General features: G+C 38.6%; 1 protein-coding gene across 1 annotated transcript in view; it reads left to right on the top strand.

The window, feature by feature from the left end:
- LOC104276284 (pecanex-like protein 1) overlaps positions 1 to 25,543 on the top strand; it is a gene marked incomplete at its 3' end in the record, with an annotated part of 54,444 nt that overhangs the window by 5,574 nt on the left and 23,327 nt on the right. Inside the window, exons 2-7 of the mRNA XM_009872541.1 lie at positions 415 to 520; positions 3,526 to 3,571; positions 4,445 to 4,534; positions 6,866 to 8,563; positions 20,024 to 20,156; positions 24,869 to 25,053. Coding sequence (XP_009870843.1) covers positions 415 to 520; positions 3,526 to 3,571; positions 4,445 to 4,534; positions 6,866 to 8,563; positions 20,024 to 20,156; positions 24,869 to 25,053 — 2,258 coding nt within the window. The remainder of the gene's footprint in view (positions 1 to 414; positions 521 to 3,525; positions 3,572 to 4,444; positions 4,535 to 6,865; positions 8,564 to 20,023; positions 20,157 to 24,868; positions 25,054 to 25,543) is intronic.

The following is a 25,543-nucleotide window of genomic DNA, read 5'->3' as shown; positions in this document are numbered from 1 at the left end:
CTACTCTTTAAAAGAGCCCTATTTAGTACTTTTCCTGTCGATTGATATCTGTGTATTATAGTTCGATAGATGATCTGAAAGTTACATGTGTGTACATGTAGACAGAGAAAATTTCGTATATCGGCATTTCAAAATGCCTTGTAGCTCCTAAGCCTTCACAGTTTGTGTTGGCTGATGCCAGTGGATTTTACAAGGCAGCAGCTTCTGTGACAGATGTAGGGTGCTCCAGCTCTGCCTGAGCTTCCTGTGTCAAATGAGCAGCGTTCATCTGAGACACTGGGCTATGTCTGAGCCCCTGATATTTGAAAAGGGAAAAATTGTTTTGAATCTGCACTCGGTGTAGGGACAAACTTCTGTTTAACTGAGAGAGGTTAATGTTCGGGTTTTTCCTTTTTTTTTTTTTATTTCTCTCAGTGACCCTGGTGGAGGGATTGAGATGTCAGAGTTCATACGAGAAGCAACTCCCCCTGTTGGCTGTAGTTCACGCAATTCTTATGCTGGGGTAGATCCAAACAACCAGGTAAGAATTAAAGCTACTGCAGTTGTTGATTTAATGCTGCTGGCTTTGCAATCTGCAGGATTTTTAAATTATTTTAAAAATTGTATTAGGATAAACAACTCTTCTGTGTTTCTTAACTGCTTTATTAGGGTGGCATTGCATTCTGCCAGCTGCGTAGCTCTTGCTCATCCCATCTTGGGTTCATTTTAGAAATGGCTCGATTTTATAAGGCAACCTACTGTCCCATAAGAAAGTATTCCCTTATGCTCAGTTAGCTTTCTTCTGATGCAGTAAAACAAAATGTCTCAGAACATGGTCAGATAAATACCAAGACCGCTGTGGCAGGCTTCTCACTTTTGGTACCAGTGAACAGTTTTGTAGCTCAAGGTGTAACTTCATCCATATATTCTAACTATTTTCCTCCCTTACTTCTGTTTGTTCTGTTTAGGTATTTAATTGGCAAACTTCAGTTGTGCTGTGAATGTGAGGAAGCTTCTGTTAAATCTTTTCAAAACATTTCCACTGCTGATTATCTCTTGCAATGCTAAATGGCTTTCTGAAAGTTATTATTCCTGACAGTTTGGACTCTGCAGTCAGAAATGTTAATTTGCTAAAGTACAAAGGAAGTTAAACTGGTAGAAAGACTGAAGCTATTTATTTTTGGATGACCTCTGCAAAATTTTCCCTATTTTGACACTTTGACAGGGATGGGAAGAAAGCAATCAATAGGGGCTGCTGCACACCAGATGGAAGTGCTGAAGAACTTGGCTTTATTAGATTTTAATGCAACTTCCTTATGCTCTAGTTCCCTTGTAATTTCACTGGGGAAGTTGTTCCATTTCCTTATAACGCCTGCTAGATTTATGCATTCAACTTCCATAGCACTGCACGTGCTGTTCCATCCATTTGGCTTGTGACATTTAGCCAGTTGTGGCATCTTGCTTTTGCCAACTCTTCATGAGGACAAATAGATTGGCTGGCCAGGCTGTATGTTTACATTGACGGGGAGCAATGCAGCATCATATTAAAGACATGGAAGCTGGTTTTGAATGGCATGGAAATCCTTGGTGTGGTATTACAATATCAAATCCTTTTGATGAGCTCTGAGCAAGCAGTCTATAGTGTAGTGCAGTGTTATGCTAATGTTTCTGTTTTATCTGATAATGCTCCATTATGCAACATAGATAGTCTTAAGAGATTTTCTTCTTTGAAGAAAACAGGTATCTGGTAGTGTTCAAAGCAACAGGAAGGAACGGTCTGTGTAGGAAGACAGAACTAGGCTAGGGATCATGTTTCTTTGTGACCGGCCTTTGGAAAAATACTATTCCAAACATGCTCATGACAATTCTAATAGAGCTTCTTCACAGGCTTTAAAGTGTTATTTTCTGTATGCTTTAAAGCTGACACTATAACACAGTTAAAGCTACTGTGAAAGGAAGTATAATATTTAAAATGTGTTTATGCTGATAAAGTTAGTGTTCACTAGTCTCCTGTGACTGAATTTTCAGCATCAAAAGGGTATGTGAGCAGTGAGCATCTGAGTTCTCTAGTTGGTGTGGGGGTTTTTTTGTGTGTGTGAAATAGCTTTCCCATGCTGCTGCATTTGCATTCAGCTACAGCATTGAGCAAGGCATATTACCTAAGGGGAAAAAAGCTGAAACGTGGCAAAATGAGTAACTAAAAGTGTGCATGACTGTGTACTAAAGAAAATGAATTAAGCTCTGGCTGCTTATTTGCATTACACATAGCAAAGCCGCTCTTCTGTAGTATGGCTGAATAAAATTTGCACACATTTTCAGACTACCTTAAATTCGCGGTGCTTATAAAGAAGTAGAATTTGCTGTATTTTTCCCAGAGTCATTTGAACTAAGGATTTCTGAAAAACAGCATTCTGAAAAGTATGCAGTAAGGCTAAATTTACCATCAGGTTTGTGTCTTGGGTTCAGATTTTGCCTTTCGGTGGTCTTCTGTCTTGTTTCTGAGTAGTTTGACACATGCATTTTTGTATGTTGTGAGGAGTTCTATTGGAAATATTGAAAGACTGAATTTTCTTTAGCACCTCTGAGAAATAATCTGCTACAGATTACAGGATGTATGTAGAAAGAGTACAGCCCTAAGCAACTAGCTAGTTCTCACATGAGGAGGTAAATGCCTGCTGGTTGGCTGTTTAACACGGCTGAAAAGCAGATACTATAAATTTGAAAAGGAATTCTAGTATCCAAGAACAGGTCAAGGAATGCTGCAGTCTTTCTCTAACCAGTTTACTTGCTTTGAGGCAACTGTAATATAATCTGTGTATCTGGAAACTGTCTTCAAAAGAAAAATTGCATTTGCAGGAATGAGGGAGGAATAAGACACAAGAAAATTTATTAGGTTAAATTAATTAGGAATCATCCTGCTGTGTCCCCCGTTCACGCTGCTGCCACTTTCCATACACCAGCACTACGTTCTTGTGATTACCTGGTCATTGAATTAACTCTGACAGATCTGAAAACTAACTCTGGTAAAAACGTATATCTCTTCCAATGGGAGCAACTTCTGCCTTTAGCCTGGTGTTTACTATGTTGAACAGATAAGGTGGTTTGGTTTTTTTTTATATTAACATGGTGTTTTCTTTAAGCATTTTAGACAACTGTCATCACTACATTAAACATTCAGCTTTACAATAGCAGTTAATAGCATATCACCACACTAGTTTGTTTGCACATTAAATATTTTCAAGGAAAATTCCTAGACTAGAAACTGTTTTTAAAATTGGCCTAGTAAAATCTCCAAGTACATTGGCTATAAAACACAATAATGCAGTGATATAGTTAGAAGCATAATTACATGCCTTGTCATCTCTGCTTGCGGTGGAAACATTTTGAGTCAGAAAGGGTTTGACAGCACTGTGCTGTTGGATGCTTTTGTGCCTTTGAAAAAGCTCTCCTAGGTGTATAGGCAAATGCATGCACTGCAGTAGTAGGAAGCAATAGTTGGGTAATTGCTCGAAGTTTACAACTTTTTACATAATTCTCTGTTTCTAGGTTGGATCTGGGTTATCTCGTTTGGGAACAGCAGCAACAATCAAAGGTGAGATTTTGGCTACCTCTTACAGTTACTTTGCAGTAGCACTTCCAATCACTGTATTTTGTTTCCAACTAATATCTGCCCTGCTTGTCTTCAAAACTGCTTTCTGAGCCAAGTACAGCATTTACTAGTTTGGAGAAATCTTCCTTGGAGTTGCAAATAATGTGCCCTCAACACTAGGAGAGAGTATTTTGGAATCTCTGCCCTGTTTTCCATGGAAAAAACCAGGTTTTTCTTCTGCTTGAAAATGCAAAGCCAAGGGGTTGATTTGAGTGGACTTTACTATTCTAAGTTCTGTGCAACCAGTCACCCTTCTAGTACTGTATTTGATGACTTGATTGATTTCTGGTTGCTGGGCATCTAGCAATGGTATTGTCCAGGACAATTCTTGTGAACTCTGCTGAGACAGAAAGATAAATTACTTGTAATAATGTGGAGTTACTGTCTTGTAAACTTTATTAAGACAAAAGAAAATGAGATGTGAATTTTTGTCGCCTTCCTGAATTTTATCTTTATCTTCACAAGTGTTTTTTTTAACTATCTACCCCTCACTTTTATTGGTGACCATGCAAAAAGGAATATTCAAACGGATATATCTTTAAGGAAATAAAATTCAAATATTTATTTCCATTGGGTTCTGCATAAGGTGATTTTCCAATTTATTTGGAAGAACTGTATGAAAACCTTCTTATACATAAAAAAGAAGTAGACTAGACAATACATATCTCTGAAAGATACATCTTGTGTTACTTATTATTTGCCTTCCAATGAAGAAATAAAAGCAACAGTCTTTCATGACAGTTGAGAAATCTGCAGTGTGTGTAGATGTGTGTTAACACTTTGAGCACTAGTACTCTTCTTTCTTAAAATTCACAGGAGATACTGACACTGCCAAGACCTCTGATGATATCAGTTTGAGTCTTGGCCAGAGTTCTAGCCTATGTAAAGAAGGGAGTGAAGAACAAGGTAAAATTTCTTCTTCTGCATATTAAATGTGGTATTTTGTTACCAAAGACCCTTTGTTTAACCTGCTAAATAAATTAATGCAATTTGTTGATAGTGTCTCAGAAAGGGTATCTTGAAGCTCTCTGTTTTCTTTCTTAATTACTCTAAGTTCCTGGGATGCATAGCTTGAATACTTTAAACTTTATTCTGTGGCCGCATGTTTCTTGGCCTGGCATCTTTCAGCAGGTAATAAATATTTACTGTCTTCTTGCTGCTGTAAGATAGCTAGCTTGTGTGTCTCTAGATCAGCTCTCTCATAATGAAAGTGGCCTGAGATTCATGGGCTTCATTGTAGACTAATTTGCTTTGCTTTCCAGTACAGCCAAATGATTGTGGTTGTATTTCTTGGTTTGCTTTTTTCTTTCCCTTTTTTTTTTTTCCCCTCCCCTCAGTCAGGCATGCTTTTCTGTATGGTAAATAATCCTGTGCAGTCACATGTTTCTGGAGCTATAGACCACTTCTAATGTGCAAGCTATTGGAGTTTTGTAATTGTGTTTCCCTAGTACGTAAGGAAACTGCTAGCTTCTCCAGTTGGCCTGTTTTGTTTCAGATCTCATGAGCCAGCAGTGTGCCCAGGTGGCCAAGAAGGCCAACGGTGTCCTGGCCTGGATCAGGATCAGGAGTGGTGGTGTCAGCAGGAGCAGGGAGGTGATCATGCCCCTGTACTCGACTTTGATGAGGCTGCACCTTGAGTACTGTGTCCAGTTTTGGGCCCCTCGCTACCAGAGGGACATTGAGGTGCTGGAGAGGGTGCAGAGGTGGCTGCCAAGCTGGTGAAGGGCTTAGAACATAAATCTGATGAGGAAGGGCTGAGGGATCTGGGGCTGTTTAGCCTGGAGAAGAGGAGATTGAGAGGTGACCTCATCACCCTCTACAACTACCTGAAGAGAGGTTGTAGAGAGGTGGGGGTTGGTCTGTTCCCCCTAGTGGAGAGTGATAGGACGAGGGGAAATGGATTTAAATTGTGCCGGGGAGATTCAGGTTAGATATTAGGAAGAATTTCTGTACTGAGAGGGTTGTCAGCCATTGGAACGGGCTGCCCAGGGAGGTGGTTGAGTCACCGTCCCTGGAGGTGTTTAAGAGACAGGTGGATGTTGTGTTGGAGGAAATCATTTAGTGGGTTGATAGGGCTGGGACAAAGGCTGGACTTTGATAATCTTAGGTCTCTTCCAGCTGATAAGATTCTATGATTCATTGCCAGGAAAAAAATCTACTCAAATTAAAACAAAGTACAAAACTGTAGGGAAGTCTTGTGGTTGGTGATTTTTTTTTTTAATTTTTTTTTTATTTAAAGTACATGATGATTAGCAGAAAGTTAACTCTGGGAATACTGTAGTTTGTTTTGGCAAATCTAATCAGACTAATGGATTCCCTTTAGTTTTTACTGTGTGATACAGTGCAGAAACTATGCTTAAAATAGGTTACAGGTGTCTGTGCTGTTGTGATAGACAGCAGAGTTCTAGCAGCTGAGTAGTGGAACTGTTCATGAAGTCTCTTTAGTTACAGGTGTGCAAATACACTCTACAGAAATTTAGCAATTGTAGTAATGTAACTTGGCCTCCAGATCTTTTATTTTTAGTGATGTATCAGAAAGAAAAGTAGCCAGACTTTCAATGCTGCCTGCAGGTGGACGCTTATGGGAGGCTGCTTCTGATGGATCATAGAAACAATTGCTCTGATCAAGGGCTTAACAACAAATTCTCTTGGCTTGCCTTAACAGCACCAGTTTTAGAGGTAGTAGCCTTGTGGGGAGTTTCATTATAGTACTGATAGACCTGTGCCTGTGCCAGACCTGCATGCTTTATTAACTATGAGCTTACTTGGTATCTGGTAGGAAAGGTAATTCTTTTTTTTATTGGGTGTTTGTGACTTCAATGTTAATGGGGTTTACTCTGTTTTCTTTAGTTTCACAGTTCCCATGAAACAGTTTAGTGCATGGAGGAAATGAAACAAAAGACAGGGTACCCTTTTATAATTGAGAAACTTTGCAATACGTAAAAACATCAAGCTTGAGACAAATGAGCACTTGAGGAGGTTGGAGACTTGTCAGAATCATTTTGTCTTTTATTAGCTTCTAAGTTTATGCTAGTGTTGATAGCTTTTTAATATGAAAGAAAGTCCAGGTTTGCTCAGATGCTAGGAAACATTTTACATGGTAATGTGATGCATAGTACTTGTAAATGGATTTGTCAGTTTATTTACTTTATCTGATGTAAACAAGCAGTTGTAAAGCAGATTGTATAACTTACATGAATATTCTATATGAATATTTTTAAATATGTACTTAAACAGATTTGGCAACTGATCGGAAGCTTTTTCGTCTGGTGTCGAATGACTCGTTTGTCTCCATCCAACCTTCATTATCCTCTGGACAGGATTTGCCAAGAGACAACAGTGATAAAGTGTGCCTCTCGAACAACCAGCTCATGGACCAGTCTAAAGCCAGTGCATGTGACACGGAAGTAGCTTCGCTTATAACTCTGCATTCTCACTCCTATAGGAAGGATCATAGACCACGAGGTGTACCAAGGACTTCTAGCTCTGCTGTTGCTTTTCCAGATGCTTCACTAAATGACTTCCCTCTCTATCAGCAAAAACGAGGACTAGATCCTGTCAGTGAGTTAGAAGCTTCCAAGCCTCCTTCTGGATCCAGAGAGTCCTTGGCTGAGAACTCTTGCATTTCAGGAGTTTTTCAGTTAGATGACATTCTGAAAAGTAGCAGCCCTCAACCATTGGCTAAGAGCGGGAAAAGCAAATCCTTGAAAGCAGACAAAAGTGTGGACAGTCTGCGAAGCCTGAGTACTAGAAGCAGTGGTTCCACAGAAAGCTACTGCAGTGGGACTGATCGTGACACTAACAGTACCATCAGTAGCTATAAAAGTGAACATACTAGCTCGACGCATATAGAAAGTGTGTTGTCGGAGCACGAGGAGGAATCTCCTAGAGAAGAGAAAAAGGAGGGTAGGAGAAAGGACTGTGGCATTGACTCGGAGGATGACAGTAGTTCTACTACTGACAAAAGGACTAGTAGCGAAAGGACTGCTGTGGAAGTGAGCACTGCCGGTGGTGTTCAAGAGGTAAAGCGTCCTAACGCATCTGACGAGATGCTCGGTCAGAAAGGTCTCGGTGCCTCTGCTTCAGAAGAGGCCAATAAGAACCCGCATGCCAATGAACTGACTACGCAAGCAGACAGGCCGCCTGGAAAGGCTGCCGAACAAAGAGATGAGCAGAGTGAGAAGCTAGTGTTAGTAGACTCAAGAGCCTCTAAAGAAACGAGTGGAAAACAAAAAGAAGGAGATGTTCGACCAAAATCGTCTAGTTTGATACATCGAACAGCCTCTACCCACAAGTCCAGCCGGAGAAGGACAGGAAAAAAGCGGGCTAGTAGTTTTGATTCGAGTCGGCACAGGGAATACGTTTCCTTCCGAGGTGTATCTGGTACTAAACCTCACAGTGCTGTGTTTTGTCACGATGAGGACTCTAGTGATCAAAGTGACTTGAGCAGGACATCAAGTATGCAGTCAGCTCACCAGTTCAGCAGTGATAGCTCTTCCAGCACCACCTCCCATTCATGCCAGTCTCCTGAGGGAAAGTACAGTGCTCTAAAGACCAAATATGTTTCTAGAGAACGTGGGGGCACAGACCCTGAAACTGCTCACAAAACCCACGTAAGCTCGGAAGGAATTAGCAAAAAGCGATCTACACGCCGGACTTCTAGCACAAACAGTGCCAAGAATCGTGCCAGAGTTTTAAGCCTGGACAGTGGTACTGTAGCTTGTTTAAATGACCCAAATAGTTTAATGGCACCAGGTAACATAAAACAGTTAACCACTTCAAAATCTGATTTGGAAGCCAAAGAAGGAGAGGTGCTAGATGAGCTATCTCTGTTGGGAAGGGCTTCACACTTAGAGTCAGTCACTCGTTCTAGGAATAGCTTACCAAGCCAGGCTACGTTTCCTGAAGGGGAAGAGCAAGAATCAGCAAGTGGAGGTAAGTAAATGGTCTACCAGAAGTGTACCTTGCTGTATTTTGTTAATGAGCCTGGTACCTATGGCTTAAGTTACAACAGTACTTAAGCATCTTCCTGTTTCCTCGTTCGTGCCTAGTAAAACTGACAAAGCATTTCCTTCATGATCTCTTGGAAGATACCCAGAAGTGGGAGCTGAATTCAAACAAATGACACAAAATCTATAGGTGGAGGTGTTACGGGTTTGTAATGAGCAGTATTTGTTAACCAGAGTTTTATCTTCAGATTATTATTTGTGATCAAATCAGACCTGCTCTGTTGTATTACTCAAACTTCAAATTATATGTGTGCTATTTAAAGTTAACAATAAAAGACTTTTTGTATGAAAGATTGTTCAGTTTAGGAAATTGGGAACATGGATATGATTGAAGTTACTTCTGCCTCTTAGATGAGCTCACTAGCATGGCTTGAGGTGGTATTAAAAAAACAAAACAGAAAAAAACCCAAACCCCAGACCCTTACCATGCTGCCTTCAATTGTGCGTTCTTACAATGGGCTAGTTACTAAGTTGAATTCTCCTAAGGATTTGGTTTTGCTTAGCCTTGCCATTGTTGGCTAGACAGTGTTGTTTACTTTGGTTTGGTTTTTTGTTTTTGTCCTCATTATGAGAACACAGTAACCTTCCTGTGCTGGAGAGAGGAATGTAGTTTCCTCTTTCTGTAACTATTGCTTTGCTTGATGTCATGTGAGTGCTAAGCTTACCTGTAGTAGCTGATCATAATATAGATTACTACGGGCATTAAAAAGCATTTTTTGAGCTCTTATTAGTGGTTGGTTTTTTTTGTTTATCTCTTTTGATGTTTCAGTCTTTTTTAATGGACTACCTTAACTGGAAGGCTTTTTGTATCACAGAGGACATAGATTATTTTATTTATTAAGACAGTAAATGTACTGTCTCTGTTACTTAAACTCCTAAGCAAAGTATAGTGACTCTGATCTTAAAAGGAGAGACTTTCAACTCTCAGTGAAATGAGATATGAGCATTAGGTTGGTGGGGGTTTTTTTTGTTTTGTGTCTTTCCCCTCCTTGACACTGACATAGGAATAAATTCTAAAAATCAGTATGATTTCTGGGAGGGAGAAACGTGGTACACTGAATTTCAGGTGTATATTGGTTACTGATAAAATTTGGCTGGTTTATAATTACACTGGACTATTAGGATGCCTTCACTCAAATAAGTCAGCCTATATTGGTACTTTCTGCCTTTCTGCTATTCTTAGTAACAGGAGTTTTGCAGTACCTTTAATGAAAGAGTCCAGGCTGTTCTTGCAGTACTAACTCTGCAATCTCTACTGAGAGTAATGTGACTGATAAAAGGTTTACCATTTTGACTCTATGCTTTCCTTAGCCCAAGTTTTAATTTAATTTTGGTTCACTCCTGATATGCAGAGGAGGATTCACATGCCTTTGCCTTATGCAACATGTCAACTTTTGTACGTGTTCACCAGTCGTCAGTAGTCAGAAAGAATTTGGTGTGTGGTTGACACTGTATATTGGCAAATATTGGGATTGCTCTTTAAGGAGAGAAATGACCAAGCCTAACACATTTAAAAGCAGTCTTAAAGATACAAATCTGTAGCATCTTAAGCAGGGATGTCTTGCTGTCATTCTTGCTGGACTATTCTCTTCAGTTTCCCCTTTAAACTTTGTGTAAGTAATGGTCAGTTTGAAGTTGTTTATATTTTGAATAATTTTAATAACTGGCAATCACCTAAGTATTACTTGCCATGGGTTTCAGGCTGACTTTAAGAAGTAATGTGGATTCAGGGTCTCCAGATCTGATGACATCATATGATTAATAACACTTGTTGTTTCTTATGCTTCTTATTACCAATGGAATAGGAAATACTTCCTTTATGATTCTAAGAGATTAATGTCATTCTGCTTTTCTTTTTGAAAGCAGAACAAAAATATCACTCTTATTTAGCTTTACTTAAATTTATATGTAGTTATATCTAGCATCAAGCCAATAATTAATTGTTTTGAATTTATCTGTGCATGATTAATCTGAGTAATTGCTTTATGTTGTCCATTGTTTTTGCTGGAGTTTTTTGTGGTTTTTTTTTTCAAATTCATAGTTTGTTTTAAGTTTTGTAACAGCTGAGACTAATAGAGAAAAATGTTTGAACTTTTTAGAATCTGAGTTGTGTCAGTATTTCCCACCATTGAGTTATCTTTACTGTTTGGGAGTAGTTTAAAAGATGTACATGTGTAATATTAATATATATCATATGTGTGTATGTGTATAGAAATAATATGAGAAAATTAAGATGTTATATTTTACATGAGGCAGATGAATTATGGAGTAGACTTGATTCAGATTTTCCTAAAATCAGAGGCTATTGGTTGGATGGGACTTTTAGAAGCTGTCTGGTCCAACCTCCTGCTTAAGGAATTATTTTATGTAAATAATCTTTAATGTCTTTGATTGCTCATGAAAAAAATTTTGAAACAAGTAATTAACAGATGCTAAGCAGACTAATACTGCCTCCTTTTTTTCAGTAAGCAGCTTTCAGTTCCTATTTTTTTTCAAATATTTCCTAAATCAGTAATTATAACTTCTTTTTCTCTTCAAGTCTTTAGAGAGTAAACTGAAAAGTACCTTCTTACTCATTTGTGCAACTGCTAAAGTTTATTTCATAATGGATATGGTGTTTAGCAATCTTTTACCAAGCAGGATGCTACACAGACTTGTACATCTTGCATTTCAGCAGATACAATGTAGCAGTTTTTATCTCATTATGCCAGGAAGTGGTGAGTGACTCACTTTTTACAAGATAGCTTGTGCATTTGAATAGAAATTGCAGTTCATTAAAATGCAGATAAACAACATTTGAAAATTCTGTAATTAAATACACATATGTATAAAAAAAAAATGGAATGTCTTGCAATGGTTTTTACCTTTGTTTAACTAATGTGCCTCTAAAAGTAGCTGTTGAATTGATGGGTCATGGGTTAGATGAAGTCATTTTGATGTCTAAAAGTTTGCTTAGATGTCCAGTGGTGCTTTGTAAAATACCACCTTGACACTCCTGTGCCTGGTTCCTCTCAGATGGGTGCTATTTGTGGATTGCTGTTTTTAAAGATTTAAAGAAGCAACATAATGCCATTGATGATGCAGTGATGTTTTGTGCAACTTGAGCTGACGTGAAATGTCGAGTGTTCTCCCCCAGTTCTATATTAACTGCAAAAGGTGCACCCTTGAAGCTGCTGCTCTCTTTTACAGCTTGCTGTAATTTACGTTTTATTTAAGTTCTTGAGTTGCATACGCCTTTATAAATAAAACTGCATGCGATGTGATGCATTTTTATTTCTGTGTGTTGCATAGCTGTATTAGGCAACAGCTCACGCTGTTCTTCTGTGGTCTTCAGCCCATCACTACAGGCAGCCAAAATAGGGTGTTGTGAGCTTGAATCGGAATCTTGTGTTTTGTGTGACATGGAAACCTGTTGAGCTTTTCAGGCTGCATGTATTCATACATGTATGCTTAGTATAACTGCCTGTGTTCATTAGACAGTATCCTTTCCACAGTTAAAAGTACAATTCAGTTCTCTGCAGCCAATGGCCATGTCGGCAGTTACCAATATATCACTTTTTTCCTACTATATTTATGTTGCACATGGTTTGTGGCCATTGCTTATTTTGCCTGTGTTACAGAGCTGTTCCACGCTTTGGATTGCTTCAGTTTGATACATCTTCTACAGGTGGGATTAATACAGTTACTGTTTTCTGGGAGTCTTATTGATTTGCATTCACACTGCTAAATGAAAGGGTTTTGCATGAGAAATCAAACTCAGAGTTTAGAAATGGTAGAAACTGGATAAAGTTACTGTAATGTAGCTGTGTGTGTTCGCTGTCTCTGTGTGATCAGCAGGATCCCTTCTCGAAGTGGATCAGATTAAGCAGATTAGCTTGTAGAAAAGGCTCTCTTCCATGTGAGGTTCTTTCTTGGAACCGAAAGACTGTGTTCCACTAACTGGTCTTTCAGTGTCAGCTAGCAGTGTCATAATGTACATAGCATTTTGTTTGAGCATGACATAGAAATTTTAATGTTAGCCTTTCTCAGTGCTTGACTTCGAAAGCGTGATGATGTTCTGGCGAAGCGTTTGTGTGTGGAGGTTGGGTTTTACAGATTTACCTTTGATGTTGGTTATCGTGTCTTCTCAGTAGAGCTGAGATGCTGCCATGGAGCCCATACAGATGTAAACAGCATCGGGCATGATGTGTGAGGCTGAAATGGAACTCTGCAGTTTTGGAGCTTCACAATGAAATAACACTTGGTGTGAATCTTGCACCTGCTAATTAAGTCACTACCTACTAAATAAAAATGCAGGGTTTAGTACATTGTATGGGAACTCTCTCCTGCCTTTTTTTTTTCTCCTGGTATTTATGGATAATACAGAGGCTTTTATTAGATGGCTTATCACAGAATCACAGAATGGCCTAGGCTGGAAGAGACCTCAGAGATCATCTAGTCCAACCTCCCTGTTTTGGGTAGGGATGCCACCTCTTGACTAGACCTGGCAACACATGGGGACTGAGCGGGAATCGAACCCACAACCTCGGTGTTGATCCTTGTTGCCAGCACCACGCTCAAACCACTGAGCTAACCAGCCCAAGTAACTGACCCAAGTAACTACCATCTTTGTGGTACTTTGTGGTTCCATAAAGATGGTGATGGGGAGCAAACAAACAAAAACCTCAGGTCTTGTCCAGCTCTGCAGCAGTGGCTGTTGAGAGTCAGGAATGTGGGTAACTGCTTGGCAAAAGCCCTGAATTCTGGTCAGAGACTTCCTGTCACTTGGTAGGAATGTGCTCCTTTAGTGTGTCACGTACAGAGTCGCAGCTACTCTAACTGAAGTTCTGCAGGGCTCTGAAAGGGAAAATCTGGGATATTGATGAAAAAAACGTGGCACAGCATAATGGCATTTAGCAAAAATTAAAAAGTAAGCAAAATACACTTCATAGATATTGTTAGTTTGTTTGGGATTTTTTTTTTTTTCTTGGGAGTATGACTTGGAAAATTTGACCCTGGTTAAATTTTCTCAAGCCTCCCAAAGAAACCAGAAGTAGTAGCTCTATTAAAATACTTTGCATTGCTGTGGGAATGAGTTGTTTAAATGTCTTAGATTGGTAGTGTCAGTGTGAGTGCTTCTCGCAATAGCTTTTACTTGGTTTGGAAAGAATGATTCAACTTTGTTGACAAGTAACATGTGTTGTTAATAAATTCACCAAGTATTCATAGCTAAAAGGAGTTGAGTAAGACTTTCAGATACTTGGTGTATAAACAAAGCTGCATCTACTAAATTAAGTTTATAAGCCAGTTTTTCATGCCCCTTTGTGGATATACCTGGCTTTATTATTGTGCATGCAGCAGAGAACAGTTTTGAGAGCTCTCCGAGCTGTAATGGAAGTGCTTGCCTTGCTGGCAAGTGTACCTGTGAGCTGTCTTTCCAGGATATATCAAATGTGAATTAGCAGCCAACGTTGATGTTATAGTTAATAGAAGCTGCTTCAAAGCAAACATGACTTTCTGTGTGTGATGTACTAATAGAGAATACCACTTATGCTGGAAAAGTGGTGTGTGGTCTTTAAATTTAAAGCATCTTTTTTCTTAAGGTGAATAAATCCAAATACAAAGTTGGGATTCGGTTTCAAAAAAACTGATGTAGATTATGAACATTTGCCTGCTGCATGAACATACTGCTCGCTATTGACACCTGAATCCCTGCTCGTAGGGACTGTATTGGGCAGAGGAAAAGATGAGGGCACAGCTTTAGCTCTTTGACCCCAAGTCTGTCAACATTATGGTCAAGAGTCTGTGGGAGTAACATCTGATGTTCTTAAAAGAGAAATAATTCAGGAGTGAAGTACAGTAAAGTAGGATAACTGAGACTTCTAATCTTTGACATTACCATAGAAATTTGACCAACAAGTTGGTCTGTAAAAATACTTGGTACAGAATTCAAAACAGATCGTTTCATTCTGCTGGTTATTCCCTACTTGACAGTGTTTTGCTTTTCAGATTGTTGTAGTGACTGGTTTGACGTAATTGTAAATATTCCTCTGGCCTGGTCTCAAACTTAGTTGTTTTTTGTTGTTGTGTTTTGTTGTTTTGTTTTTTTAATACAATCAACCACAAGAGTAAAGCTGTGGAACTTTGCTTCCCTTAAACAATTTCAATTTTTTTTTTTTTTTGGTGATAAACTTTACTTCGAGTTGTGTGTTGTTTTCCTCTGCCTTATATTCTAGCAAAAGTTTATGTTTTAGAAATGTCCCTCTCTTCTTCATTGTTTCTCCTTTGCCTTCCACATTTCCATTCTTCAGGAAGTGGCATTAGTGATTTTTTTTTTTTTCATTCAATGTCCCTAGTAAGGTTTAAGCCCATATTTTGCAGGGATTTCTCTTCTGATGAAAAAGCAATTATAGGTCTTTAAAATGGTACCTAATCCATGGTGCCTAATAACTTTATACTGAAGACAGGGACTGAATGGACTCCTTTCTGCGTGGATATCTATCTTACAGGTGTGGTTTTTAAAACAGTGTTAGGGCACATAAGAAAAAATACCGGATGCCTTTTCTATGAGAAGAATGGTGTTAACCAATAAATATGTCGAAATACAGCTTTTCTTGGGTTTTCTACACAAATAAGATCTAGATGCTTGATACAAAATAGCAAAATTTCAGCTCTTTGGTTTGGCGAAACATGTTTGGTGTTAGAAGATGGATTTTGTTGCTGATGTGAACGTGTGAGCCAAAAGTATTCATTTTGGCTCTCGCTGAGAGTTTACGTGGTTGGTCATTACAACCAATTCCTGTTTGATAGGAGAGGGATGGCCTGTGCAAGCATTGCTCAGGTTCTGTGCACGTGTTTAACTGTGCTTAACCTGACTAAGGTTCAAAACCATCTAAAGTGATTGAGTTTTTTTAACTTTTTTTTATTGACCCTGTGTGAGGGACATTGTGTTTCCACTGTATGTAGATTTTTTTGTTTGTTTGTTTTCTTGCCAGTCAGACTCAAGGTGGCAATTTTTATCCTGAGAACTCTATAGTTTTCCACATGGCTGCTTTATCTCTGGCTTGCCTCCATACCGTATCTTTCCAGGAGTCTTCTTACTTGGGAAGAATTTATCTATATTTTACAGTTCATCTGAACACTAGATTTAACATTTTTGCCTAGCAAAAATGAAATGAGACTTTGTTGATGCAATAAAATTTGGGAATTCTGCTTTTTCATCTCGTGTTTCTTCAGTTTCTGTCCTAAGTTTGGGTTAGACGCAGTGATAGATGCAGAGTGATTTTGTAAGTGTTTTGGCTTGTATATGTAAATGTTCCTGTCTGACAGGAAATATTTGCATTTTATATTTCTTAAAGCTTGTTGTATTGTACAACAATTTTATAGCTGTAGTGTGAAGCTACACAGTTCTACTTAAAATTTTGAGAAACTGCAGAGGTTCCCATCAGAAACAGTTGTGCAGTACAGAAAGAGAAATTTTGAAAAGGCATAACCTGCAGGCAGGGTCGTTCAGTCTGTGTTCAGATATTCCCAGCTGTTTAGCAAATGAGTGTGAATTATTTGGTATTCTAGAATGTTTTCTACAATAAACTTCAGTCTCTGTATTGGAAAAGTATCATCCAAAATGTGTAATGATGAAATGGCATCCTTATGACCTTTTAAGTGTGTTAAGTGCTGGTTTGGCTTTTTTTCAATCAAGTGTAATGAAAATAAAAGTGATTTTTAATAAATGTGTTAATGTGCACAGTTGCCTTAACAAATACAAAAGTCAAATTATTACTTCTTTGAAATAAGGTGTATTATAGTTGGGAATAGTGTGAGAGGGTTAAGTTTGTTATTAAGTTTTTATTACATCTTCACCTCTTACTTTATTGATCTCTAGGATGTAGGTTTGTATTTCTGCCTTGTGCACTTTGAACTTCAAACTTGATTTTTCTATTCTTGAGAACAGATAATGTTAGAGCCTTAAATGTGTATGACAATGTGCAGAAGAAGTTTATACTTAAATTTCATGATGGAGGTGAAATGTACAGTTTCAATGTGAAAGTTTAGAATAAAACAGAAAAATAGAACAGACTTAAACAGCAAACACTCTGTGAGCTGGAAGGGTTGTCTTCCTCTACTGATTTACTGCAAGTAAGCAGGAAATGTAAAAATGCAGCCTGTGTTATCTGTCCCGATTAGACTTAGGTTTTGCATGAGTGTAGGTGTTGTATTTTACCGTTCTGGAGTCTAGGGTAAGTGATTTTAAGTACCAGTATCAGAGAAGTGTGAGTGATGATCTAAAGATGTGGGGTTCTTTTTCAAAAAAGCTGTCCTACGGAGTAACTTTTGTTTAGTTTAGTTTTTAAAAATCAAAATGCTGTGCTACTTTGTAAATATTAAAGGGAGCTTATTTATGTTAAGAAGAAACTATTTCCCTCATGATTAAGCTGATCTCAGAGCATGATAGAGGATAATTTAGAAGCTTTATCTTGCATATATGCAGCTGGTGAGCTCACGTGCAACATGACTACACAAATAATACGTATTAATGTAAGCAACTTTCCATAGATTTTTTTTTTTATCTTTTGTGTTCTTTGAAATTACTTTTACAAAAAAAATCACACCACCAAAACAAAAAAAACAGTTATAAACCCACACTTTGCTCAGTTTCGCTTTCTGCACTTCAAACAAACAGTGATCCTTTTTGCTCCTTTTTTATTTTTTTTTTTACTTCCTTAGTCATGGTTTCAAATTGTAGCTTCTTGTGGTGTTGCATGAAGTGACCAGACTCAGAGCTCTTAAGGCTGAAAAGCTCTGCAGTCTTTTCAGAAGAACTTAAAGACTTGCTTAGTGGTCCTGAATGTCACCACCTACATTCAGGAAGGGTGTCTATAGGTGTGCACTGAAAAAAGTTTCAAGATAAATCGAAAATCGCTTGGTAGATTAAGTTGAAAACTACACCAAAATCTACTTTGATTTTTAAAGATTAAAGTGAAATAATAGGAGGTTAGCTAGTGCCAGAACTATTTGCCTGTGCAGCTTTGAATTTAATCCCCAAGTACTTAGTTTTGATTGATTTATTTAAAAAAAAAACCAAAACAAATACAACTCATCATCAAACATGTCTGTATCTCTGTTTTCCTCACAGGACATTGCCTCAGTCAGTGCTTGAGGCAGATCTACTTAGTGCTAGCTTGGAGCTGTGTAGGAAGGACCTCTAGTGTTTCCACAATCTAGGCTTCAGCTATTGCAGAAGGTCATGTTCACTGAATAAAGAATATGAGAAGAGAAGCAGATTTTGTCAGTGTTAAGTATACTGCCTTGAAGAATCGGTTTGAATGCTGCTTTTGCTAAGTAGTTGCAAATGGTAATTACGACTGTAAGGCTGATGTTTACCATCTCAATGGTAATTAAGATGTTTACATTTCAGTTAACATTAGTCACTGTTCTTTCTTCCCTGGTGCTTTGCTATGACCTGATTTAGCTGAAAGGCATGGAATTGCTTTTGCATCTGAAGTTGGTGGAAGCTGTGCTGTGAATATGAATTCTTTATGTTGATGCATACGCTGGAAAAATTGAGCTTTACAAATTGGCACCTGAGATTAGTGGGTAGCTTTGACCTCTTGTGTGCTAACTTAATCCACCAGAAAAAAAAAAAGCAGGATTCATACTGTCTTGTTTAGTGTGTTTCATTTTAACGCTAGTCGAAGTATGAGAGCTATAAAGAACTCCTTGAGGAGTTTAGCTTGTGTATTAAAACATATTATAAAGCTGTATATTAAGTAACAAGAGAAGCACTCCTGAATTCTTGGTGAAATCCACTGAAAAGAAGTATCATCCATTCACACTTCAGGTAGCAAAAACAGCTGTGGAGGAGTGAGGAGGAAGTGAGCAATCCCACAGCTTTCCTGAAAAAAAAAATAGTATAGGACTGAATTAAGTATGTCCTTAATTTTTGATGTTTTGGTAATGAAATAGTTGTAACTTTTTAATGTTGGTCTTAAAGTAACCTCTTCATGTAGCTTCTCAGCTTTTAAAGCAAGTCACGCGTTGGAGTTCTGTATACAGTACTCACCTGATAACCTGTGGTTTGTGGGTGGAATTAGACTCTTCTTCCATGAATGCTTTATTGCTCGAGCTGTGGCAGTAGTACACACCATTAGGAAGTTGCTCTTCCCTGTAGACCAGGGTTAGATTCTTTGTTGGTAAGTTTTGAAAACTTAACGACAGGAACGTTGTTGCTTAAAATGTGTTGAAGTGAACATGGACTATTCTGCCTGGGATCTTCTGCCAGAAGAAAAAACCCAGTGCTCTCTTAGTGGTTTCTGGTTGGTTTGGTTTTTGTTTTTTAGTTCTAGCCTGAGACAGTTCTTGGTTTTCTCACTGTAGTAACAGGCTTCTTGGCTACCAAGTTGTTTCTTCTGCTTCAAGGTTGCGATTCTCCTCTTGCACTGACTTCATGTCAAGTTTTGTGGTGTGTTTTCTCCTTCACTTGCCTAACCAAAACCTGTTGTCTCTGTGACCCGTTCATTTGTGCTCTCTAGTGCTCTGCATTCAGATTGATTAGTAGCTTCCTTAGTTCAGGAGGAAGGCTGATGTGGTAGAGACACACCACGAAGCAGTCCAAGCCCAAAGTTGCTCAGACTGCAAAGCTTAGGGAGCACAGGTGGATTTTGGGGGGGGAATCTGTGTGAAAATCTTAAATTCCTTTGAGTACATACCAACTGTTTTTTCCTGTGTTTCTTGAACTGCACCCGATCTTTTTGTGTGTGTTTGCTTTTATTTGGATAATTGAAATAACAAACCCTCCAATCCTTACAAAGCATTTATTCTCTGGTTTAACCCTGCTCCTTCAAATCGTAGTGTAGCTAGTCTAAAATGAGCAAATTATCCCTTGGTACTTAGGAGGAAAAAGAAAAGACGATCTTCTTGTTTCCTGAGGAGGTGTGATGAGGTTAACCTCAACCCTACTTGTTTGGCAGAAATTATAAAAATTGAGAATATTATGGGTGAGGAGTGGCAGGCAACCTTTCTAGGATGTCCTTTGGGCTTCTTCTTTAATTATTGATCAAATGAGGTAAAGGTGAGATGAGTTTTGTCTCTTCTTGCTCTATGCACCTGGAAGATATTTGGGCTATCCAACTTCTTTGCAACCTGACTATTTGAATCTGGGGGCAAAGAAAGAGAAGGGGTCAAAAATAGATAGACCCCACCACCCAAGCACCCCAGTTCTTACTAATAATTGTGTGTTGTGGTCCTGTCTTGAGGCAGGTTATTTGAACAGTTAGTCTATAAGCTACATCTGTTTTTGCAAGTCAAATTCATTAACTTGGGGAGGGTCAGAGGGAAGGAAGGAGTCTTAAGTTACTGTGTACGTAACTAGGATGGGTTCTTATTTGACCTAAAGTCTGTCTTGCTGCAGCAGCACAAGCCAGCGAGGAGACTGTCACGTTTCGCCGTGAACGCAGCACATTTAGGCGTCAGGCAGTACGACGCCGGCACAATGCAGGGAGTAACCCTACCCCTCCTACATTGCTCATCGGATCACCCCTCAGGTAGGGTATCTAAATGTTCCACCGTATTTAGCATGCATGTAGCAGACCACTTCTCCCCACACCCACCAGTGTTGCCAGAAAAGCACTTTTTTTACTTCCTTCCCCACCATAACCTCCTTGAGCTGTCACTGCATGTCACTGTGGGCTTGTTGAATTGTGCATGTCTATGTGGCACTATTTTCAAAATGATCAGGATAGCCAGTCCCTAACATGTTACAGCTGATTTCAAGTTGATAACACAATGAACTAACACTAACAAAGTTAGATGCGGTGTGTGGGGGTTTTTTTATCAAAAACTTAGAAGCTTTTAATTTCAGACAACGAAACCCAAGGAAATATTATTCATTGCTCCTCATTTTGGTTTTCTGTAAGAAAGTATGCATTAGGGACTAGTACTGTAATTACTTTTTCACATCTGTAGACAGAGGTAAGCGTAGTAGCAAGATGGAAAAACATAATGAAAAGCTAAATCATACATGCAAAGATTCCAAATCTGAAATACAGGTGAACCATTGTACGAACATCCTGCAGCTTTTTCCAGCAAAAGAGCAATAATGAAGTAATAGCAATGTCTTTGTTACAAAAGGCACAGTATTGCTCGGGATTGAATCTAACTGTGTGGCGTTCTGCACGCCTTGGTGGTGTTTAAAATGACTTGTGTCCATATATCCAAGGAGTCCCCAGCCTTCCCTGGCCCATTTCAAGATACTGAGCCTAGTGGTGTGTTACATACAGCAACACTGATCTGTGAGCTTGAGCAGTAGAAACAGCAACCACAATAAGGGTTTAAATTTGCTTTGTAATCTTTCAATGCCATGATTGCTTATGGTGTTGGAGAATCTGGTGAGCAGAACATTGCCTGTAGAGGAAGGAATATTCCCCCATGCATACCAAAGTAATTTGTCTTCCAGTTATGTGATAAATATGCAGGAATAATTGCATATGTTTTGTATTCTTAATGATCTTCCTTCATATGGTAAGCTATCTTTTAATAGTAGGAGCAGTTTGCTTTTATGTTTCGGGAATACTTGTTTAATTTTTTTTAACTTGGAAAAGCTATAGGAAGTGAGCGAATGAAGAGAAGATACTTGACAGTAGAGAATGGGGGAGGAACTGTGCCGTTTATGTAGCACCACTGAAATAATCAAGGACAAAGCTTCTAAATTTTCCTCAGCAGCAGGATTGCAAGAATGGTACCTAAAATCTAGCAAATGAAGGATTGACTTCTGCCATATCAAAGGTTGAAACTAGTTAGATGTGTTTTTACTGGATGGTGTGGTATGTGGCAGTAATCACGTTTCAGATTACTTGTTAAGCTGCTGGGCTTGCTGAATCTACATTGTCAAACTTTACATTAGTGATTTACTTCATAGTGAGGGATGCTAAAACCTTGTGTTCTTTGATTGCTTTTGTTCTACTCTCCCTTGTATTCACTGCTGCTGATATGTTTTTTGTGTGTGTTTTCTTTTTTTTTAGAGGAGTGTAGTATAGTTTTGTGTGTTGGCTCATAAGAGGCCATGCAGGTTTCTCAGAGCTCCTTAAACATGTAGTAGCTGGAAAACAGCGATTTTTCTTTCTCAAGCAAGTAGAAAGTAGGGCAGATAAAGGGCTCTCCTTTGAAGTGAGGCTGACAGCTGCCACATTTTCACATGCTAGTGCATTCATTAAGGTTCTTGTGGCTTAAGCTGGACTTCAGTGAGAGATCAGGAGGAAACTGAAGTAACTTTTTAATCAGACAAGGTATTCAGGGCTGGAAAAGTGGAACAAGTACTTTAGACTCTTATTTCCTCTCTGCATCTTACAATTATTTAAACTTATTCCTTGCTAAATAAAAAAAAAAAAATCCACAACTTTCCCTGACATGATGACACACGCTATCAAAAATACTTGTATTAGGTTTTGGAATTGAATGCTCAATGAGGTTACTGTCCTCATGATGTTAAATGACTGTCCCTTGGAGTTAAAATTCTCTTAGTCCGACCAAACAGCAGAGTGCTTTCAGATTTAACGTAAATTCCATTTGAGCAACCAGTGGTAGAATGTATCTAAAAAATTATAATTTCTGACTTGTAGATATGTTGTTCTGACTTGTAGATGAATAATCTGAAAAAAATTTCCTTTGTATGAGTAACTTAGTTTTAGTGTAAATTCCATATGTTGCTGGAAATAGAAACCCCTAAGAAATATTTTTTTTTTTTAAAAAAAAAGTGCATTAATAAGAAATATGAAGAAATAGAGACCATGAAGATCCTTTCTAAAGTCACTGCAACTGTACTGGCATTGATTTTATATGCTAGTGGTGAGCTGCTTTGGGCTAGTTACTGATGCTGCGAACCCATATGGCTTCAGATGTTAAACTTCTAACAGAATTAGATTTACTAATCTTTGCCATGATGTTACTTTTTTCTTATTTTTGCCAGGAAAACTTTAATCTCCTAATCTACCTCTTGCATAAAATTGAATGCTGTGGGGATATTTCCTGAGAATGTGTTGAGTTCCACTTGATTTTTCTTTTAAAAAACCCCCTGTTTGTTATTGCAATTACTTCTCATTTCCTCTGTTAGAATATTTAGTAAAAGAGACAATGGCATTATATATGTATGTGTTTGGCAGTGGTAGACCCTTAAGTAAAACCTGGTCTAGGAAATTCTGCTGATTTCAGGTGAAATTTGGCACAGAAGAAGTTTGCATGGTAGCTTTAAAAAACAAAACCAAACAAAAAAATTCCCACCAAAAAAGCCAAACCCCAACCACCCCTGCTTTTGTCCTGCCTAAATGTCAGCATTTTGGGGCACTTTAAACATCTAACTATGTGTTGGTATCCTCTGCAGTCAATGGTGTACGTATGTGTGTCTGGTACAAGAATGTAAGCGACTGTCTGAAGCAGAACTTTGTTTTATAATTATTAACTAGGCAGAGAATAAATGTATGTTTTGCCTGTCTGTGCAGTCTGTTAATGTCAATGGTTTGGGTTGGTCTGTTCTTTATGTCTGAAGCAGAACTTTGTTTTATAATTATTAACTAGGCAGAGAATAAATGTATGTTTTGCCTGTCTGTTAATGTCAATGGTTTGGGTTGGTTTGTTCTTTACTGTGACAGAAATGAGTAATCACTGAAAGGGAAACTTTGTGTATATACATTTGCATATGGGGCTACCCTTTAAGGAAAGTTTAGTGTTGTTTTGGTTTTGCTTATAATACTTAAGGGCGACGATGAAGGCTGGAACTTCCCTGAGCTTCATTAGGGCTTTTGTTGCCATGTAGCTCACTGAGCACTGTCTGCAGCAGCAGAACACTGAATTTAAAGTTCAGATTCCAATACAATACAACATGATAATGATGGGTTGCAATTTTTTTGCCTCATAAGCTGTGTGCATGTCTGCTTTGTTTTGCATGAGCTTTTCTTAACACCTATTCTTACCCACATTTTGTTTTTCAGTGATGCTCTAACAAAAGAGCTGAAAAGTAGATGTTTTAGGAAATGTTCTTAAAAGCAAGTACATCAGCTATCACCCATTAACTCTTAGTAAGATTTGCTTTTTCGGTTGCCTCGTGCCAATGGTAGCATCAGAGTTTAAGCAGTGAAATGTTAAAAGCAATAGATGATAAGAAAATTTTCAAAAGAGTGTTTAAGATATTCTGTAGTCTTTAAAACAAATTCTTGTGTATGTCTTAAATTTCTTCACTTGATCACATCACAGCTAATGACTGGCATATAATCGTTTAAATGCACAAAATGTGAGATAATAACGTTAATCTTGTGAACTGGATGTGATGTGCAGGTGTAAAAGTCAAGTATTCTGATACTTTGCCACTTAGATTTTTTTTTAACAGCTTGTTTAATACTAACTTTGTTAGATAGTTTTAGAAAATAGTCTGCAATGAGAAGATGTGAAGAGGAGAACAAACGTTTTCAAGCGTTGTCTATTCATATAACTGTAAAGTTACTAATTTCTCTTAAGCCCAAGTTGAATTTTAAAACCTATGTTTTAGTGCAGGTACTTGTCTGAGGGTAGAAAAATTTCTTTGTGGTAGTAGTACTGAATAGTAAAGTTTTTACTGTATTGTCAAAGTAACTTTAAATAGACTTAACCTTTTGCTAGTTAATAATTTATTGTAAACTTTCCTTAAGATTCTGAACCCAGAGACTTAACTAGGGTTATCTACAAGGGCTGTGCTAGTGTATGGCTGTTAACAAACCTGAAAGTCACTTTGTAGTGCAGATTAATAGCAAGAAGGGTGTTGTTACTGTGACTGAAAAGAAAACCCCAGAGAGCCAGCTCTCAAACAGTTGATCAAGTTGTGCCTAGATGAGCAAAAAGGATTCTTTTCCGTGAGGAGACTGGAATGGTCACTGCTGCGTGTCGGTGATACCTCAGGTCGGTCTGCAGTTAAGGCTAACCAGTCATTTGCTTGTGAACCCACAAATTGAGGTTTGTACGAATGTACTTATGGGTGACTTGGGGAGGTGTTAGAAAGCCATACTACTTCTAAGAAGTAGGGTGGGAACTGTATTTCTAGTTTACTGACAGAACTAGTGTCCAAATACTTTGTTATACAGAGCTCATGGGTTGTCTTAACCCTACTACGTGGCTTCTTAACGCTGTGCTCTCTGAAGTTCTCCTCATTAAGCTAAAAAGTCTTGCTTTGCTTCACGACTCGCCATTTTTCCTCTTCCTGGTTAACGTGTCCCCAATCCCTGTTTTCTCCTAGCCTTCAAGACGTTCAGCCAGGCCAGCAGCCCTCCTCCCAGGTCAGAGCGCAGGCCCGTCCCCCCTCCCAGGCCGCTGTGCTGGGCGCCAGCACCTCCTTGCTGGTGAGAAATGGGAGTGTCCACTTAGAAGCATCCCATGGCACTGCATCTGCTGTAGGCGGTAGCAGTTTGCACGATGAACTGGGTATGCAGGCCTTACGTAACCTTGGGGAGATGGAAGTTTTTGTACGGCAGATGTGTCGGTAATAACGTGGTGAAAACCAGCTAACCTTCAGCTTTGTTTCTGCGGGTGCGTTTATTAGAAAGCTGCGTTGCTCGTAAATTCCTTGTCCTTCGCAGTCGCCTTTCCAGGCTCTTTCTCTAATCAGCACACGATGGGAAATGCTCCAAGGATGCGTAGATATGAGTAGTGATGCTGTGAGCTCTATTACTTGAACAATGTACCATGTGTAACGCATAAGTTTTCTTGTGTTGTCACAGGTAGTTGAGCAGAGTTTGAAACCAACTGTGGGGATCTCCTGGTTTCTGAAAAAAATGTGTTATGGTCCCTAAGAATTCTTGATCTTAGTTTTTTTGAATGAGTCTTGCTTAGCTGCTGTTCAAAAAAAAAAAAGATAAAATCCTCATGTAAATGAATGCTTTACTTTTTACATATGCCTTTAATTTAAGAGCTT

This window comes from Apaloderma vittatum, unplaced genomic scaffold (genome assembly GCF_000703405.1).
Source record: "Apaloderma vittatum isolate BGI_N311 unplaced genomic scaffold, ASM70340v1 scaffold10337, whole genome shotgun sequence".
In the NCBI taxonomy this organism is placed as follows: Eukaryota; Metazoa; Chordata; class Aves; order Trogoniformes; family Trogonidae; genus Apaloderma; species Apaloderma vittatum.
Note: the sequence above shows the minus strand (reverse complement) of the source record. Positions and strands in the feature narration are given on the sequence as shown.